Here is a 21526-nt window from a genome sequence, read left to right on the forward strand (position 1 = left end):
TAAAAATGGTTACAGAAAAAAATACAATCATATGGAATCCTGACTTTTATCACAATGATGCACAAAAAGTCAAAATCTAATTTATCCAAACACTACAAATGTTCACTGACTTGAAATTTTGTCATCATTTTATAATTCATGCAATCCCTTAATATTTCATTCATTCAAAATAATGCTTCTTGAGAATATACATCTCCCTTATTATATTTCTTATATCTAGAATTAAAAACACATATTCAAATTGTACATCAGCACAGTACAAAATTATCTATCAATTGACTGGGAATAAAAAGCTCTGAGCAGCTAAATATATTGCTGAAGGACTGTACCTTTAAGCACCATTACAAAATTATAATTGTTTTCCTTATAAATCCATAAAATTCATTACACCCTTCTCTGCCTTTCTAATTGGTATATAACCAAATGCCACTTAACCTCTATTCCACAATTAAGGGCTAACATTATGAACACAAATTACTACATAATTTGTCCTGCATAAACATTTCTTTGAGTTCTTAAGTCTGCTTTTCCTAATTTTAGTTTTTCCCCCATCTGCTACCTTGCTATAAAACTATCACTCTTATTGTCTTTAGTATCACTAAAAGCACTTTCTGTATCAGTCTCTCTCCTTTTATTTAATTTTTGGCTTCTAATTTGCAGTGGTCTTAGAAACCAGAGAGTTTTGTTCAGATTGATGACAGTATAAAAGTGAATAGGCCTTGAAGAAGATTTAAAGTATACCTTTTGTGTGCTAAGTGTTAACGGGCGTTATTATACAGCCTTTATGTGTTCCTTTTTGGTTATTCTGGAGCTGGTTTTGCTTACTACTTTGTTCTTAGTTGTATTCTGACCGTTAAATTTACAAGTGATATATATTGTGGACAAACAAGATGGAGTATCACAATTAAAATATGAAAATTAAAATCAGCGACAAATCAGTTTACTGATCTATTCTTCAGTTTGGTTGATGGCGTAATTTATAACATAGATAACGTGGCATATGCCAACTATCTCAAAGTACTTCCATGTCATTGAGATGTTTGAGTGACAATGGTGTAAACCAGTCAGTGCAGAACAGAAAAGAAATCCAAGTTTAATATTAAGACAAACTTGTTTTATTTCCCCAGCCCAGAGCCTTGACTCAGATGACAAGCAGGACTAGGAATGTGAAGGGGGGTACTGACAGTAAAAATCTTATTTAGCCCAGTGTTTCCCTTAGTTCAAGTATGTTCTCTAATTGCATATTTTTCTCAGGAAAAGCACATCAGGGTCTACAAGGGTAGAAAATGAATTACTCCAACAAGGCCTGCTTCAGGAAAAGGGTGTGAACTACTAGTTACTGATAACCAGCTATGTAGCTGGCAATACCCCATGAACTACCACATCCCTGAATAACTCTAGTAGCGAAAAATTCACAAAGTAACCCCAAACACATCCAAGTCCATCTACCAAGGGCTGTCCAGTCTGTTTCCACTGCCGGAACTCTTCCCAATCTACATGTCTACCTGGTCCTGAATAAAACAAACCTGTTGCTGTCGAGTCAATCCCAACTCATACTGACCCTACAGGACAGAGTAGAACTGCCCCATAGGGTTTCCAAGGATTGGCTGGTAGATTTGAACTACCGACCTTTTGGTTAGCAGCTAAGCTCTTAAACACTATGCCACCAGGGTTCGGTCTACCTGGTACCTGGTGCCAAACAACTCAGTGACAGAGCTCTTCATCTAAGGAAGATGGATGAAATGCTACGTATTAAAAATTCTAATACAGCTTACCCTATTCTTAGTGTAACGGACTCTGCCTGAAGCAATTCCAAGTCTCTGAAAATAAGCTTCAAAATCACTTCCAGATCCCAGCTTGTTGATCCTAGATGTGCAATATAAATAGATGGATAGATAAATAAATACATACAAAAACAAAAATACACGCTTAAATAAATAAGTGATATGCAGTTAAATGGATGAGACAAAGAAGCCTGTCCTAAGAATAGCAAGGATTACATGGCACATATGTAAGAATGAGAAAAAGGTATACCTCCTGGTGGCGTAGTGGTTAAGTGCTACAGCTGCTAAACAAAGGGTCAGCAGTTTGAATCCACCAGGAGCTCCTTGGAAACTCTATGGGGCAGTTCTACTCTGTCCTAGAGGGTCGCTATGAGTTGGAATCGACTTGACGGCACTGGGTTTGGTTTTTTTTTTTTTTTTGGTTTTATACCTCTCTCAAGACACTTTCCTATCATCTGCAGGAAATTTGCTGTGATAAATATGAAAACCTGCACTAACTACAACCAGAGTCGAGCAGGGCCACCAAAGACAGCAGCCTAGTCAGGATGGTTTCATCCATATTTTCAGCATTTACGGAATTTGTTTAGAGGGGAAAATGATAAATAAGATATTTATCTCTGCTCTCAGGAACTCAGTCTAGTAGGAAAAATTGCTATAGAGAAGTCTATATTTAAGACCATAAAGAATTTAAATGTGCCTTATTTCACTTTGGGAATAAATCTGATTATATTTATTTGCAAATAATAGACAATATATACACATACATATATACACATACATATATACATACATACCTATTATGAAATGATATGGACTATTTTTTGTGATATAATGGTAAGTCAGTAAAACAAAATATAAAATCATGTATGTATTACAAACATAACTATTTCCAAAACATTAAATTTGTTTTAGAGATGGAGGCCTTGGGTGTTCTTAAAATATTTTTTTTCTACTCTAAAATAAGAACTGCATTACTTTTATAATGGAAAATACATTTAAACATTCAAGAGACTGATCTGGAATATAGAATGAAGCTATAAACTGCTATCATCACCTGCTGGCATTAGAAATATTACAATAGAAAAGAAATAAATATAAAATAAATTCAAGAAAGCTTCTGTAGTATGGAAGAGAACAGGTAGAAATAAATTCATACGTAAATAAAATCTAAATGGATTACAGCTAAAGACACAATATGGTAGTTATTGATAATGTCCCTTAATAAATTTAGAAGCATATATTCTATTTTCTGTTTTTACTTCATTATCATTTTAAGTTATATTATTTATTAATGCATTTAATACATATCTGAATGAAATATTTTACAAGAATGCAAAATAATGACTAATGTAGCAAAGTCACCTAGACTAAAAATTTGAAAAACTAGATTTATCTGCTCTATTATCAGCTCCAAAACCAAACCCACTGTCCTATATGGTCGCTATGAGTTGGAATTGACTCGATGGCACCGGGCTTTTTCTGGGATTATCAGCTAGAAAACCCTGGTGGCATAGTGATTAAGAGCTATGGCTGCTAACCAAAAGGTCGGCAGTTCAAATCCACCAGGTGCTCCTTGCAAACCCTATGGGACAGTTCTACTCTGGCCTATAGGGTCACTGTGAGTCAGAATTGACTCAACGGCAATGGGCTTTTTTTTGGTTTATTATAGGTTAAGTATCGGTTAATTAGCAAAACCAAGGCTGGACACAGGGATCCCTTGGGATAATCTTTTCTCTACCGAAATTGTTGAGACATCAGAGAATTGCATGTCTGGAAAAATAAGAGACCAAGAAGAATTCAGAATTTGTCCAATGTAGAAAAGACGCACACAAGTAATTTACCTAGGAATATTTGTATTTTCAGGTGAAGGGTCCTTTTTCAACCAACTTTCATAAAGAGACTGACTTTCAAAACCATCATCTGGGCTGGAGATCTGAAAAGGCAATCAAGGATTGGGAATTAGGGGCAAAAGCAACCGCATTTATGCCAATAAACCATATATTAATTGGTCATCAACTTCTACCTCTATTTATATGTGTGCCATGTTCATTTATAGAAGAACTCTCTATTTGAAAATAGCAAGAAAAAATTTAGCCCACATTCTTGTTCATTTGTGATGCCTAACTGTTGGTAATTTTGCCATGTATCTAAGATGTACTTTCCTGCTTATTTTGGCAAATGTTTTAATAGAGTTTCAAATATATAACCATTATTACCACTTTAATGTTTGGCAGCTTAGATTTCCTTGAGTCTAATATTTAGTAAATTGTTTTCGTCCAAGAAGACCTACATAGAAGCAAAGGTGATAGCAAAGGCTAAAAAGTTGAGCTTGAAATTGTCAATATAAATTCTGGTTTGGTGGAAGAGGTTGTTATTTTAGAAAGTTTAATCATGTTTAAACAAATCTGAACTTTCATGGGTTTAAAAAACTCTACATAACTACAGATTTCTATTTGGCAATTTTAAGAACTTCTGTGTAGACAAGCATTTTTGATTACCCACATTAAAAGTATACTTACAAACATATACTTTCTTCATCTTTCTCCACTCTAGGAAAAGCAGAGCCATGTGGTAGGAAATATATGAATTGTGGGGTCAAACAGGCCTATTTTAGATCCAGGCTGCCACATATATTGGCTATACATTACTTGTTTATAGCTCTCCTTTGTTTAATAAATGGACCTAAGGCTGACTCCACTATGTAACTCTGAGAGCATTATAACTCTGGAGGCATTGATTCCCTCTAAGTCTTAGTTTTCTCATCAGTGAAAACAGAGAGAATGGTACCTAAACATCATATCTTCTGATATCTTCTCTGGCCTATTTACACAACTGTTTTTCCCTCTTCTGTGTCACTATTCATGAAAAAATTCTACACTTGTTTACTAAGTGTGGACTCAGTATAGGAGTCCTGGTGGCACAGTGGGTAAATGCTTGAGTCCTAGTGGCACAGTGGATAAGCGCTCAGCTGCTAACTGAAAGGTCAGTTGTTCGAACCCCACCAGTTCCTCCACAGGAGATGTGGCAGTGTGCCTCCATAAAGGTTTAAGGCTTTGAAAGCCCTATGGGGCTGTTCTACTCAGTCCTACAGGGTCGTTGTGGGTTGGAATTGACTGGAAGGCAATGGATATGGTTTGTGGGTTTTGGACTCAGTATAGACTGAGAACAAAGGCATGTTCCTACCTTCATAACCTATCTAGTTGGGCAGACACACACTAAACAAATAGATATGCAATACAAATCATAATAAGAATTCAAAAGAAAACAGCAAAGCATAATGAAGAAATGTGGATAGGGGTTGGGAAACGGATGTGTTCCCAAAGAAGGGCTACCTGTAAAAGCAGCAATGACATTTAAAATCATCTAATAAAAGTGTCAGGTATTGGCAAGTATTTTTAAGCACTTGCCCTTCTTCCATCTGACTGCATCTGGCCCAGACGTACAAGAGTGTTGGGCTTATTGGAGCAGAAGTCCTCACCAGCCTTCAAGTTGAGGGTGACAGTGGTGAATCTGCCTACTCCCCAAGGGATGGGAGGACTGGTAATTGGTACTTGCCCTGCAGCTGAATAGGGTGGGGATGGAGCTTCATCATCACATAGGAGGCCATCAGCTTGGAAACAGTCTCTGCATTCCACAAGGCAGCCTGTTGCAGCTGCAGGGATTGTCTGCTCATCATTTCCAGCCAGCTGACTTGGTCCTCCTCTCTACTCTGCTCCTGCAAATTTCCAATGGCTGAGATGCTGCTCCAGTTTCTATATCCTGCTTGGACTGCATTTCATACCAAATCCTCTGAATTTTCTAGAATCACACTACCTCTGTCTAGCGTTATACAGAACTGTGTCCCTTTGGCCTGTATATCCCAGGTCAAACTTAACTGCATCAGTTATATGCATTGTTAGAATTGCTGGCCCTTCTTTTGTATACTAACATCTTGTCCCATTTCTGATACATCTTTGCCTCCTTGCTCCATCAAGCAGCTACCCTTCTATGCTTAGCCCTATCCTCCATTCCTACCCTACCCCCATGTCACCAGTATGTCTTGACTATTTGTGCCAAACTACTCTAGGGATTGATAGAATTGTTAACAGTCAGCTTACAGGTGAGCAAAATAAGTCTCCTTTGTCTACTGGGTTTTGGTATGAGCATAGTTAAGTACCCCCTTTGTATAAAGGGATATTGGCCTCAATATGTCCCTTACAGGCCTCAAATTCTCATTATCTCTGACATCAAAGACAGCAGCCATTTCTTTATGACAGCACAATGCACATATACATTTCCTGGGAAGCATTCTCCCAATAACATGAATTTCCTTTTCAGCTTGCTTCAGATAATATGTCAGGGAACAAATGCATGGATAAAAGGATCAAGGACATAATAAGATATGCAGGCTGGTGAGGTAGTAGGGGATGGGAATGATAAGAGGACTGTCATTTGGGAGAACTAGTCTTTAAAGATATTATCAGTGAAAAGGGAAAGGCAAGATTAAGGGGAGATTTGAAGACAACGGCCAGAGAAAACCAATGCCTAATTTACATTTCTACCTCAGTATGACTCTGAAGAAAAAATTTCAACCTATGACTTAAAATTAAATTCTGTAGCAGGGAACTAATTAAATAAAACAAAAATATTAGACAAAACGTAGTAAACCTAGTGCCATCGAGTCGATTCTGACTCATAGCGACCCCATAGGACAGAGTAGAATATTAGACAAGTAGGTTATATAATTCTTTAGAGATTCACAGTTCTTTAGAGTTGTCAGAGTGCTTTTATATCAATTACATTTAAGATTTATAAAACTCCTGTGTGATAAGCTAGCATGTAATTTTTTTTCAGTTTTGCCTTTAGTCTTGTTACTAACTAGTCTGTTGGCTATGCTGCCATCAGAGTGAGATTTCTAATGAACAGTGATGTGCAACAGCCTCGTTGAAAACTCTTTAATGATTTCCCCATTATGAGATTTCTGGACACCTTGGCCTACTAGTCATGTTTCATTTCTTATCATCTTTCCACCATCACCTTATGCTTAGTTCATACTGAAACAATTCGTGTTCTTCGACATCTCCTTATCTTTCTCAGGTACTATGACCTCTGCTTAGAATGTCCTCTCCCTTACTCCCACATATCCTTCCATTTGATAGCCTAAGTATTAATTATGCTGGAGAGCTCCTCACATGCACCCCAACTTCCTCCAGCTTTCCTAGTATTTGTCTCCATTCCATCACTGTTCTCCACTGTACACAGTATCAAATATTCTAGTATCCCATAATTGTTCATTTAGGTGCCTATATCTGGAGAGATCTAGAGTACAAAGTCCTTGGATTCAGTGACCTTGTCCTATTTATCACTGTCACTGCTAGATTTTTTTTGACACATAGTAACTACTCAATAAATACTTGTTGAATGAGTGGCCAAAGCAGTCTTTGAACTGAAGATTTTTCAATTCCAGCTCAGTGTTCTTTCTGCTATACCAAAACGCCTCTCCTAGTTAAAAATTATATATTCTACACATTACAATTATGTACATGATTATTAATAAGAAGTATTATTGGGACAAGGAACCCTGGTGGCACAGTGGTTAAAGTGCTTGACTGCTAACCAAAAAGTCGGCGGTTGGAAACCACCAGCAGCTCTGCAGGAAAGGTGTGGCAGTCGGCTTCCAAAGAGATTTACAGCCTTGGAAACCCTGTGAGGTCACTGTGAGGCAGTGGGTTTTGTTTGGCTTTTGGGTTATTGGAACACTGAGACTGGCAATGCTTTCTTCATAGTTATGTCACATAAGTAAATAATGGAGTAAAGATTTTGTTCTGACTTGCTATTTACGCAAATCTGCTATGTACCAACACCAGTTTAAAAATTACTACCACTAATTGAGGAAAAAAAAGCGTTATTTATTCATTCATCAAAAAACATATTAAGACAGAGCCATTTACATACCTCTTTTGTCAGTTTATATACCAATTGGTAAAGAAGTGGTGTACAATCAACTCTGAGAGTATAATTGCCTGAAAAATACAAACACAAAAAACATTATTTCATATTTATTATAAATGAAATTCTTTGTTTAATTCTTACTTCATTTTCTAATTATAAACAAGATGTAATATAGATTTCAAATCCATGGCATCATTCCCAGGAGATAAAACGGGGTATAAACAGTTCTTCAGGAAGGGAAGAGGCTACGGCACACACTTTGGAGAGATGTAAGTGGACACTGGCTGCAAGGGCAGCAGCTCCACAGAAGTTGTAAGAGTCATTCTTGTTTATGGCAGCCTCTCTTGGTAACTTTGGCAAAAAAAAAGGTAAGGCTACAACAGTAGTTCATTATTCATTCATTCAACTCAACAGTATATATCAAGACATCAGACTGTAACATGTCAGTAGCTAGTACATATACTCTGACATTTATCTAGAAATAATCAAAGTGCAATAAAAGCCTAGAGATACAAATGTCATGTCAGGTGCAAGAGGAAGTTTGTTCAAATTTATTCTAATACATATAGGATATACTTCCCGTAGGCCTAAAAACCTTTAATCAAAGTCTTTTAATATCTCCATAGGAAGAATGTCATTAATATTAAGAGTTTTAAATAGTAATCCAAGATAGGCAGATGGTAAATATACTAAAGAAATTAGGATCAATAGCTTAGTTATAAATCATATAATCCGTTTGGCTTTCTTCATGGTAAATGGGAAAATGAAGGTATTGCTGAAGTATCTAACAGGAAGAGGATATATGAGATAGTTAACAAGCTGGAATTTACAGGGTTAAAGGGTGGTATATTGTTAAAAAAAAAAAATCTGAAATAAAATTTACCTTCTATAGATGAATCTGAGTTGATATAAGCAATGCTTCTCTCCTGGAGTGTTTTTGCATTTTCCTATAGTTGAAACAAAGTTGTTACTTCATTCATACTATTTACATGTGTGGAAACATAAACCGAATAAGGAAATGAATTTAGTGGAAAGGTGGTGTACAAATACCTATGCTGGTGATCAATTCACAGAAAATGCTGATAACCGATTGGTTGAGAACAACATCAATGCAATTAAACCAAAAAGAATAATACTATAAAATGGGAGTTACTGTTTATAGCAATAGCAGGATGCTCCAGAAAAGCAGTTGTTTTCCAAGTGGCACTCCCTGGTCCCCTGCATGAGAATCTACGGAGGTGAAGCTCCCAGATTCTGGGGCCCCAGCCCGGACCTACTCAATCAGCATTGCTCAAAGTAAGGCCTGAACATCTGTATTTTTCAATAAGTGTCTTACATATATTGAAATTTGACATCCATTGAGAGTTGATATCCAAGGAAATTTTTCATTTTAAAAATGAGAAATAGAATATTTCCATTTATCCATATTAAAAAAGAAAAAAGATATGGAAAACAAAGCACAAAAAGGAGAGGAAGACAGAAAAAAAAAACTAGCAGGCGAGAAGGAAGGGCAGATTAGGACAAAGACAAAATCGTCCCTCTTTCACACACACACATAAATACAGAGACCCAAGAAAGAGAAGAACAATGTAGCCACACACAGATGGAAACATACTGAGAAAGCCCTTCACTCCTCTCTCTAACCTGTTACCTTAGACAAACATGCTACAGTAAAAACATTTAAAACTGTGTGTGGTTATGACACAAACGAGGATTCTCATTTGTCTCCATGAAATCGTCAAAAAGGCCAGATGATGGTTGCTCCTGCTATGGATATAGTCAGTTTTCATTATAACAAATTTACAGTAGAAATAAAAAGGATTTCTAGGTGTATTTAAAGAAGGTAAGTATGCTGCTGTATATCATCAATAACCTGGTGGAAAACTTGAAAGAGTATTGAAATTGCCTACTTTAAACCCACACGTATTTATATTAATGAAACATATATTATTATCTTATATCTTAGATTTCTTTCATCTTTATTTTAAGCCGTCAAAATTATGGAAACAGAAAAACATATTTATGCCCATGTATTCATAAGAAATTACATATTTTCAAAGGTGACATTAATTAATGAAATTTGATTCATCTAAATTAATTCTTCTACTTCCAAAATGCGTATTTATAATATCAATGTAATAATAAAAATTTTCAATGTACTGAAATAAAAAATGATAAGGGATACCAGGAAGTAACTGTGTGTATGATTTTTAACCATATTTATTTGATTTTTTTTTTAAGTAATATAAAGGGAAATGAGCAAGGAGTAAAACATTTTAAAAAATGAAACACAATGGCAATATACGTATGCCATGTTTTAAAACAAGGATAATAATAAAAGACTGAAGAAGGTGGGAGAGAGTAAATGCTTATCTAGCGCACCTACCTTTATAAAAACGTAATGAGCTTACCTTATACATTCAAGAACTTAGGTTTTACTCAACAGAGAGACCAAGGGAAGAAGATGAAAGAAGGGGCCAGGAGAGACACTTAAAGATAAAGCATTAAGAGCCAATGACAAGTGAAAATCAATCATATCTGAAGAAAAAAAAAAACAAACCTCTGAAACTATAAAGTAAGACAATTCACCATGGTAATTCAATTTATAAAATTACATTTTACACTTAATAGTCAGACACACATTTTTTTGTAAATGGTGAACTATACCTATAGTTGTAATTTTGCATGGAATCTGTAAACATGAAAACATAATCAAAGTATCATCATTTTAACAAAGCATCTTATGCTTTCTTAAATGGAAGAACTCCAAGGAAACTTAAAAAACTTGAAAATGAACTCCAAGGATCTGTACTGAATTTTTAAAAAAAGTTAATTCACATGTCAAAAACAGCTTGCTACTTTTGATTATTTTCTGGGCTTACTTATTTTACTATTGTTCACAAAAGAAATACAAATAGAAAAAAACATTTTGACAATAATAATTAATTTTTGTAGCCTACTAATTAAGAGATTATTCTGTGTTGCCAAACTGATGAAGAGTAAAAACAAACGGATCCATTGGAATCTATTTGTGATCATCCTGACACATAGACACCTGGTCCCTGCTAACCAAAAAAATAGCAAGAACCTTCTCTCCCTTCCTTACCTCTGCCCATTCGGTAGAACCTTGAAGTCCAAATTCTTCTGCATCCCAGCTGGCAAATATAATGGTTCTTCTCGGTCTCCAGCCTGTAATCATTGTTAACATACATTAAGTATATCTGCCTAAAAATAAAGAAAAATTTATTAAGTAAGTTTCTTTTATCACCTACCAAAAAACATTACTTACCTCTACTCAGCAGTTTTCCAAAACTCTGGACAATTTCTTGCAAAACGGCAGCTCCACTGGTTGGGTCAATACCTCCAAATACCCAGGCATCCCGATGACCTCCCAGAATAACGTACCTGTCTGGAAAAGAATGCGTTTAAAAGAACTGCGACTCTGAATACATTATAAACAGCTGTAGTCTGTGTTTTTAAATTCAGCTTCCTCTTGCTTGAGCTTTCCTGTATAGAGAAAATAAAGACTATAAAGTATAATCTCCTTTCAGAGTTGTATGTTTCTTTTTTCAAATTTAGTAGTTTCATGTTAGCTAGGAAAAAAAGTCAATCGTTGACTGAAATTTATCTTTCTCATAATCTTTGTAAAGACAACATTAAAAAAAAAATTACTGACTCACCAGGTTCCAGAGATCCTGTGATGGTTCCAATTACATTGTAAATCCTCGTGATTCTATTGGTGTTATGAACATGCATTCTAATCTTCCTAGAATTTCAAAGGAAATAAATGATTTCTCATGGAGGATTACACTAGCAGTTTTCTTCCAACTTTTTATTATGAAAAATTTCAAAAGTACAGAAAAACTATACAGTGGAATAATGAATTCCCATATATCCACCACCTAAATTCAACAATGGTTGATATTGTTGAAGGCATTTGCCAGTAAGCTGCAGACATCATGACACTTTACTCCTAAGTACTTGAGCATACATCTTAAAGTCAAATTTTAAGAACTGAGTGTCTAACATTTTTCCTTCCTCCTCTCTCACAGCTGTACTGCTGATATTTATTTAAAATTCAAAATATTCTATTAGTCAAAATGTCTTAGATGTTCATTCTAAATTTTTTAAATACAATCTATTTAATTATAAAAACAGGAAAAACAGCCCACTATCTAACAAAAGAAAAGCCATAAGCAAATTGTTTGAATATTGTCTTAGTATTTATATTCCTTCGGGCCACGCATTAACTTTCTTTAAGATTACACAAATGGTACATCAGTACATTGTTAAAGAGCTAATTGAGTGCTCCATGTAAGAAACATGATAAATTCTACTGTTAAACAGAAATTTGGGAAGTCCCTGCTAAAAATGAGCAAGGCAACTACATAATAAAACCATTCTAGTCCATCACCGTTGATTCTGATTTGGGCCAGTCATTTAAATATTCATTCCTGAATTACAATTCACCAAATCAGAATAAAAGGGGAAATACAATCAAGTTCAGCCAGACAGAAAAAAATACTACTTGCATTTTAGGAATCCGAAATGACATGGGAAAATGTTGAACCTCTTTTTCACAAGGGAACAAAATAAGTCCTTTCTTTTTCGGGGGGGAGGGGGAGGAAGAGAATAGGAGCCCCAGCTGTTTCTAATTTGTGGTTATTGTTTAAACAGAAGCACTAGTAAGCTATCGAAACCTCTATATTCCTAAGTACAGCTTCTGGCTCTTCCCCCTAAACGTATATTGTGTTTCTGAATGCATGTATAATTTACATGCAATATTCAACTAAAAGTGCCTTTGGGGGGGGGAGAAGCTAATCAATAGGTGAATTCTTTCATTTTAAGGCATTAAGTTATGGATTTATTTTTGCTTCAGGGAGATAAAAAATAATAGCAAAAAAGCAGAAACATGGGTTAGCATGTATTTCTAAAATAATGAGCCTAAGATCTACGATGAGCAAGAAACACAAATTCATTAATATGCCATCAAATGAAAAAAACTAAGTAAGCAATAATGTAACATGTGAGGAAGGAGGAAAAAAATCTATTTTAATCTAAACATTAAAACAAACAGGATATCTGCTCAGAGTCTCAAAATCTCATCCACCTCTTTAATTCTGATGTCTTCCTAGTTTTTAATCTCATTTCCTAATTGCCTAAAGAATACCTATATGGTTGTTCTATTATCACCCCATATCACCCCAAACTCATTGTGTTCCAAATAAACTGAATTCTCAAATGCACGCTCCACACGATAGGGATTTTTGCCTGTTTTGCTGTCTGCTGGGTCCTAGTACCCAGAATGGTGCCTGGGATATAGTAAATGCGCAGTTAATATTTGCAAAATGAATATATTTCTGTAAGGAAAAATTGGAAAAGGCCTTAGGTCATCCATGAGGGTTATCTCTTTTACTGTCTTTTTCTACACTAATTTAAACTTGATAGAGATGCACAATCTGTTTAGTAAAGGTTCCACTGACTTCCCTCCCCTACCTGAAAGAAACCATTTTTCTGCTAATTAGGTAAATTCACATTAGCATTCCTGATGAGCTGATTTGTTTGTGTTGACTTTGAATCACCCTTGGAATAATTCAACACCTTTCTGTTTCTCTTATTAATTAATTAGTTAAATAAAATCGTTGACACATGTTCATTTTATATTTGTATAACAATCTAATTTTACTTTAAAAAAAATTGTCCTTGATCATTTTTGGAGGTCCCACCTAAATGCTCAATAGATTCATCTTGCAGAGCCAGGTATGGGCAGCTTAAACTCGGATATAACTTCTGTTGGCTCTCAGAGGTAAATCAGGCAGCAATTTAAAAAAAAAAAAGTTGCTGTCCAGTCCATTTGCTGATTCCCTGTATCTTTGTTTTGTTTTTTTCCTCTACTGATTTTGCATTTTATGTTTCTAGTTTGCTTACAGCAACTAAATCATTCCCCACTGTGGCAACAATGAATTTGGTTTTATGGTCTTGCCATTTGGTGATCTCTGTGAGTGGATTAAAGGATTATCAGATCTCTGTTGGTGAGAGACAACAGAGAACATGGTTTTCAGTATTTGTTGTTGTTTGTGTATTCATCCATTTTGAGCTCAAATCAAGAATAAACCAACCCAAACCCGTTGCCATGGAGTTAATTCCAACTCATAGCGACCCTATAGGACAGAGTAGAATTGCCCCATAGGGTTTCCAAAGAGCAGCTGGTGGATTCAAACTGCCGACTTTTTGGTTAGGTGCTGTACTACTTTACCACTACACCACCAGGGTTTCCCAAATCAAGAATACTGTGCTCAAAGAAAGAATATTGTGCCGACTGTGAAAGAGAATGGCTTTTTGATTTCTAGACCAGAATTTTTATGTCCCTTAAATTGTAACTGAAATCACAGAGCTGAAGCTATATAGTCTCTCTTTGTCTATACGTTTTTGTTTATAAATAAGAAAGGCCTTTACGTTTCATTGTGTGAGTATGCTATGTTTTCCCACCTCTGGAGAGTATTAAGTTACATAACAAAATCTCTTAAATTAGAGGAACCCTGTTCTGATTTAATTATGAGATAAGTAAGCATATATATCAGTTAAATATTCCTAAATTTCCTATACTATAAAATTCCTACGCCATGAACTTCTAGTATTTAAACGTGCCAGAATTAAAAAAAAAATCCTTATGGAAACTAAGAAACATTAAGAATACGTATTCACATAATTAAGGTAAATCATTACCAAACAAGACTGATTTAATAATTTTACTTTAATAAAAAAAGCTGTATCTTTTCTGATTTATCAGTTTCTCCCTGATCATCCCATGCTCTTTCACTTCTGTACAAGCCGATCATTCTGGCTGGCATTTCCTGTTTGCCTTGAGCCGTGGAAAACTATTATTCTTTCTGTAAAACTAAGCCCAGTGGACAACTACTCCGTCATCAGTCTCTCCTTTATAACAGTGTATAATGTATAATAACAACGGTAATTACAACAAGTCCATTGAGCCTTATAATAATTGTGTGCTTTGCCCAATAATTCATTTAAGCCACACGTTAAGTGATAAATTACTCCTTTTCTCTTTCTCTTTATCTCCATCCCTTACCTTAACCTAATGTTTTACGTGCCCAGCATTTTTAAAGTGATCTGAGGCTGTTTTTAAAACTTTAGGTGAAGGGGAAAGTTAAAAAAAAAATCAACGTATGAAATGTTGAAAGTGTTAACTCAAATGTAGTTACTTGTGAGACTTTATGAAACAAACTTAATGTAGTAACATGATTGGAAGAATACACTATTCTGTAAGGACTTCTTAAGTAAACTGATCAATTGCTCACTAGTAAAAAGCAAGAAAAAGAAGATAAGCAAAATATATCTGGCAGAGTAGTTATCTTGACAATTTTCCATTAAAAAAATAAAACTTTTCTAGGCTACTAAACCAAACCAAACCAAATTCATTGCCACCGAGTTGATTCCAACTCATAATGACCCTATAGGACAGAGTAGAACTGCCCCATAGGGTTTCCAAGGACTTGCTGGTAGATTCAAACTGCCGATCTTTTGGTTAGAAGCCAGGCTCTTAATCACTGCAAAATAACGCAAAATTACCTGAAAGAATCATTCCCTGTAAAGCCAGGCCCGATATTGTAATTCACGTTAAGACTTCCTTTCCAGCTCTTATCTGGTGGTGCAGGTCCTCCCATATGACTGTTGAGAGAAATGACAATGACAGAATAAAGATGAGCATCACAATGTCCAAGAAGACACCATGAAGTTTGATGACAAAATATTTCATTCAAAAAAAAAAAAAACCCAGTGCCGTCGAGTCGATTCCGACTCATAGCGACCCTACAGGGCAGAATAGAACTGCACCATAGAGTTTCCAAGGAGTGCCTGGTGGATTTGAGCTGACAACCCTTTGGTTAGCAGCCGTAGCACTTAACCACTATGCCACCAGGGTCTACTTCATTCAAACATCCAACAAATATTTATTGAGTCTTTACTAAGTGCTGGGTACCATCAAAAATTCCTTCCCTTGTGGAGACTACACCGTAGTGAAAGAGCCATAACCAAGGTAAGGAAAATATTTATTATGCTGGCAATAAGAGGTAAGGAGAAAAAATAAAAGTGAGGGGGGATGGGAATCATCATCCTCCTTTCTTTACCTTAACTGTTTATGTGGGGAAGCACCGGGCCCAAGAAATTCTTTGAAAATGGTAAGTCCGTGATTGGGTTAAGAAGAAAAAATTAATTTCTGAAGAAGCTGCAAACTGCCCAGTAGGCACTCAAAATGTAATGACTAAGTTGTAGTGGTTAAGTGCTACAGCTGCTAACCAAAAGGTCGGCAGTTTGAATCCACCAGGCGCTCCTTGGAAACTCTTTCGGGCAGTTCTACTCTGTCCTATAAGGTTACTGTGAGTCGGAATCGACTAGATGGCAACAGATTTTTTTGTTTTTATTGGTACAGGCATTTAAAAAAAATAGAGGCTTGGAGATATGGAAGGGAATAGATGTAAACTATTGCCATTGAGTAGATTCTGATTCAAAGCAACCCTATAGGACAGAGTAAAACTGCCCCATAGTGTTCCAAAGGGTGCCTGGTAGGTTTGAATTGCTGACCTTTTGTTTGGCAGCCAAACTCTTAACCACTGTACCATTAGGGCTCCAGAATAGTTATAGACTACATTAATTGATCATTTACTGTGTTCTAGATACTGTGCTAAGTACATACATGATCTCATCTAATTCTCACAATAAACTTACCATGTAGAAACTATTACCGTCCTCATTTTAAGGTAAGAAAACTGAATCAAAGAAAAGATTAAGTAACTGATTCAGGTTACACATAAGTGGTTGGGTTGAGAATTCAAACCAAAATGGTAGAACCCCTTATAATAACAAACTGACAGATGAGTGGTGGACTTCATTATGCTGTCTTACAAAAGAAAAAAAAAAAAAAAAGTACATCTGCAATCCCAAAGGAGACTTTAAAAATAGATTTGGTGTGCCAGAAGAGTCTTAAAAAAAAAAAATCAGTGCCGTCGAGTCTTAAGAGAAAGAAATTTAGAGTTGCTATACAACGTACTAAATATTTCTGAATAACTATTTTATAATCATTTGTGATCCCTATTTTGCTTCAAAATGGTAGTTTTATCTTGGTGTATAAATATTAATGAACTATATTGAGTTATCCCAAGTTATTGGATATGTATACCATAAATAAAGTCCATGAAATTAAATCATTTCAAGGTTTAATGGCTATAACCATCCAAGAGAGGACTATAGCTAGATCAAGAGTTGTAAGATGGAATTTAGTCTTAGTTTTACCACTTACAAGCTGAGCGATGTCCAACAAATGTTTTAATTCTCTAAATATCAACTTTACTTCTATAAGATAGGATTAATTTTTTATCTGGGTAACATACGAAAATGCTCTAAAACCATAAGGTACCCTATAAGTGTTAGATGCTGTGGCAGGCATCTGCTCTCAGAGACTAATGTTGTTTAATAATTTTATATTTATTAGGAGCTAGTGGCCACATATCAGAAAATACTCTCTGAGTTAACTGATAAATTATACACTATTTTACTCTTTAATCACTACTGAACGATATCTTTAAAAATAATTTGATATACAATTAGCATGACAAATCACACCCGATTTCCTATATATGTATACAAACTTAAAAGACGTCTACAAATATATCCTTTCCATATGTATTATCAAAAGGCAGTACAGCAAAGTGGTTAAAAGCACTGGTCTTGAGCCGGATTCCACGGTTAGAATTCCAGCACCACCAATTAATAGCTCTATTTTTCATGTTTCTTAATTCATCTGTGCCTCAGTTTCTCCTAAAGAAAATGGAGAAAATAACAGTATCTAATGCAAAGCGTTGTTATAAGGATTCATGAGTTAACATTTATAAAGAGCTTAGAACAGTGCCTGGAATATTATAAAATCTATGTATGTATTATTATTATTATAATACATAAATCCTTTAATGTTCACAGTTGCTGTATTTTTTCTTACCTTAATTTAAACAAATCACTAATTTAAAAAAATTTTTTCCCATATATTTAAAGAGCAATTTGGGACTGAAGAATGTGTCAAATCACTAAGTCGTACTTCTGAGAACGGGGCACTCATGTGTATATGAAATTAGGTTTCATTACAACCAGTGGCAAATAGTTTACAATTCTAGAACCAAAGAAGAAGCTATAAAACTAGAAATAATTTAGTTTAAATGGTAGCTTATAATTTCCAAATACTACTAAAATTTATGTATATTCTGAAACATTTACCATAATTCCTTTAACAGATTCTAAAGGGAACCATTCATGAATTCAACCAATATCTGAGAATCTGAGAGTCTACTATGTGCCAAACCATGTGTTCAAACAAATGAGATCATCTTATGAGATGAAATCATCATTTTAAGATCATCCCTACTGCTACATATTCCTAATTAATCTTGTCTTCTCCCAGAAATCAGTTAGATTAAGGAAACTCTAGACTCAGTTTTTTTTTGTTGGCTTGTTTTCTCTATCACATCCGTATGAACGTCCCTGGAGGGGTTAAAATCTACAAGCTGATGGCTAATTTCTATATTTGTTCTCTTCTACAGAAATATAATGTGAGTCACTTTTCCTAATATCCTTTTAAAAAAGGGTACAAGTATGATTTCAACATTTCATCTATATAAAGTGTATTAATGATATTTTACATTCTTTTTCTTTTCTTTTTAAACTAGGTATTGAAAAAACAATGTAAATTTTATACTTATGGTACGTCTCAATTCAGATTACCCATATTTCAAGTGCTCAATAGCCGCAATGTAGCTAATGACTATTGTACTGGACATTGGGTACCTACAGCAATGTAATCGCTGACTTGGGCACAGGCATTATCATACTTTTAAAATAGAGGCCAAGTGTAAACATCAAATGACTACCTAAGGAAATAATAACTACTTGAAAAATACCAAATGAATATTCACATTTATCTTTGGACATATTCTTGCATTTGAAATATCAATTTATGGCAAAAAGAGCAATATTTTGTTATTTCTTAGCCACTAAAAAGACTTTTCTCTTACTGAAGAAAAATAGGTGTCCTCTGTTACTCCTACTTCAGAAATTATTTGATATAAGACCTTACTTTTAACTTAATTATGTTACATTGATTTTATATCAGAAAATGGATACTTTAGGATAAAATATCTTAATATATCTAACTAGAAAACTATACCGTAGTATTTTTTCTGCATCATTATATCCAATGGGATGTACAGGGATTTTGGGGATTCCCACCGCTTCATCAACATCAAGCCTGAAGGTGTACTCTGCAAAAATCAAGGACATGAAATGAAAACAATTGGAGAATGTGAACAAGGGGTATAAGTGAATTTCTTGCATTACTATCGTAAATTTTCTAAAAGTTCGAAATTATAATCAAATTAAAAGTTCCAGAAAAGTAAGTGACTGATTCCCCTAAAATGGCCTATATGATTCAAACAAACAAACAAAAAAAACCCAAACCCTTTGCTGTCATTGAGTCGATTCCAACTCATAGCGACCCTATAGACAGAGTAGAAATGTCCCTTCAGTTAGGAGCCACAGCTCTCAACCATTGCACCATTCAACAGCAACCCAGAAAAAAAACCCAGTGCCGTCGAGTTGATTCCGACTCATAGCGACCCTATAGGACGGAGTAGAACTGCCCCACAGAGTTTCCAAAGAGCACCTGGTGGATTTGAACTGCCGAACCCTTGGTTAGCAGCCGCAGCACTTAACCACTACGCCACCAGGGTTTCCAATTCAACAGTAAGACATTAAATTCTTTACATTTTAAGGTAACATAGATTTACAGAGATCACAGATTCCCAAATTTGTTTTGACTTTTCTAATAATTCTTCTGAATTTTACAAGAATATTTTATCTCCTCAAGGATATCTTGAATCCTTCTTAGAGAAGCTTCAGTTAACCAATGTCTGGAAAATATGTCCCAGATTCTGATACCAGAAATAATTGGGGGGGGGGGGAACTAAAGAAAATGTAAGTGACCTTGGTAACAAATAAAATGATCTTATACAAACAATAATACAATTTTCTTTTTAAAGGAAGATTGAGAAATATTGTCAGCTTTAAAATTTCATTGTCCTTATGCTTTTAGCCACTATGAAATTAAATTGAAATTAAATATGAAATTAAAGTGACAGAATTTATACTTGTTCATGAAAAATTAAAAACGGCAAAATAAATGAAACAATAGTTCTAAGATTTATTATTATTATTTATTTTAAAAAGATAATTGACTCTTTAAAAAATATTAACAATACAAAACCCACTGACTCATAGCGACCCTAAGTAGACAGAAAATCAGTACGTACAAAAGACTTGAACAACACTATTAATCAACTTGACCTAATTGAATTTATAGAATAAGGCAAACTCACTGCTGTTGAGTCAATTCTGACTCATAGTGACCCCATAGGACAGAGAACAACTTCCCCATAGGGTTTCCAAGGCTGTAAATCTTCACAGAAGCAGACTGCCACATCTTTCTCCCATGGAGCAGGCTGGTGTGTTCAAACAGCCAACCTTTCGGTTAGCAGTTAAGCACTTTAACCACTGCACCACAAGGGTTCCTTACTTATAGAATTCACCACCCAAAAAGGGCACAACACACATTCTTTTCAAGGGCACATAGAACATTTGGGGAGGTATACCATATTCTGGGCCACAAAGCAAGTCTCAATAAATGTAAAATGATTCAAGTCATACAAGTTACGTTCTCTGACCACAGCAGAATTAGATTAGAAATCAATATTAGAAAGACACCTAGAAAATTCCCAATTTTGGGGAAATAATGTACTCCCACATAAGCCACTGGTAACAGAATAAAAATAAAAACACAATATATAGGTTTATAGGTTACAGCTAGAGCAGTGCATTGAGAAGTTATAGCACTAAACACTGATTTTAGAAAGCTAGAATGGTTTCAAACACATTTATGTCAGCTTCCACTTTAAGAAATAAGATAAAGAACAAATGAAACCTAAAGTAAGAATAAGAAAGGAAATAATAAAGATTAGAGCAAAATACCTAAGGATTATGAAACAGAAAAACAATGTAGATTATCAATAAAACCAAAAGCTAGTTCTTGAAGAAGATCAATGAATCTGAAATCTCTAGCCAGAACAATCAGAAGAAAGAGAAAATACATAAGCTGCCAGTATCAAGAATGAAGGAGGGGATATAACTCCAGTATATTCAGACAGAAAGGGATAATATGAGAATATTACGAACAACTCTATACCCATAAATTAGACAACCTAAATGAAATAAACAAAATTCTTAAAAGACACAAACTACAGAAACTACCAAAACTTATTTAAGAATAAATAGATAACCTGAACGGCCCTGTATCTATTAAAGAGACTGCATTTGTCGTTAAAAACATTTCCACAAACAAAATTCCATGTCCAGATGGTTCACTGCAGAATTCTACCACGCAAAATTACATTTCATATAAACTCCTGCAGAAAAATGTAGAGGCTATAATAGTTCCCAACTAATTCCATAAGGCCCTCATTACTTCAATACCAAAATGAGACAAAGATATTACAAGAAAAACAAATCTACAGGTCAATATCCTTCACGATCACAAACAGAGATATTCTTAACAAAATTTTAACACATATTCAACAATATATAAAAGGATAATAATACACTGTGACCTAATGGAATTTATCACAGGATGGGAGGGTTGGTTTAGCATTCAAACATCAATGTAATTTAACAAAATTAAAAAACAACAACGCATTTAT

General features: G+C 34.9%; 1 protein-coding gene across 3 annotated transcripts in view; it reads right to left on the reverse strand.

Moving 5' to 3' along the window:
* NAALAD2 (N-acetylated alpha-linked acidic dipeptidase 2) overlaps positions 1–21526 on the reverse strand; it is a 49765-nt gene that overhangs the window by 10590 nt on the left and 17649 nt on the right. For all 3 annotated transcript variants that reach the window (XM_049889566.1, XM_049889565.1, XM_049889567.1), the window contains exons 8-16: positions 18946–19039; positions 15306–15404; positions 11396–11481; positions 11005–11124; positions 10822–10904; positions 8599–8662; positions 7719–7786; positions 3626–3717; positions 1776–1866 (exon numbers count right to left, since the gene is read on the reverse strand). In XM_049889566.1, coding sequence (XP_049745523.1) covers positions 1776–1866; positions 3626–3717; positions 7719–7786; positions 8599–8662; positions 10822–10904; positions 11005–11124; positions 11396–11481; positions 15306–15404; positions 18946–19039 — 797 coding nt within the window. The remainder of the gene's footprint in view (positions 1–1775; positions 1867–3625; positions 3718–7718; positions 7787–8598; positions 8663–10821; positions 10905–11004; positions 11125–11395; positions 11482–15305; positions 15405–18945; positions 19040–21526) is intronic.

The sequence above is a fragment of the Elephas maximus genome, chromosome 7, assembly GCF_024166365.1.
Source record: "Elephas maximus indicus isolate mEleMax1 chromosome 7, mEleMax1 primary haplotype, whole genome shotgun sequence".
NCBI lineage: Eukaryota > Metazoa > Chordata > Mammalia > Proboscidea > Elephantidae > Elephas > Elephas maximus.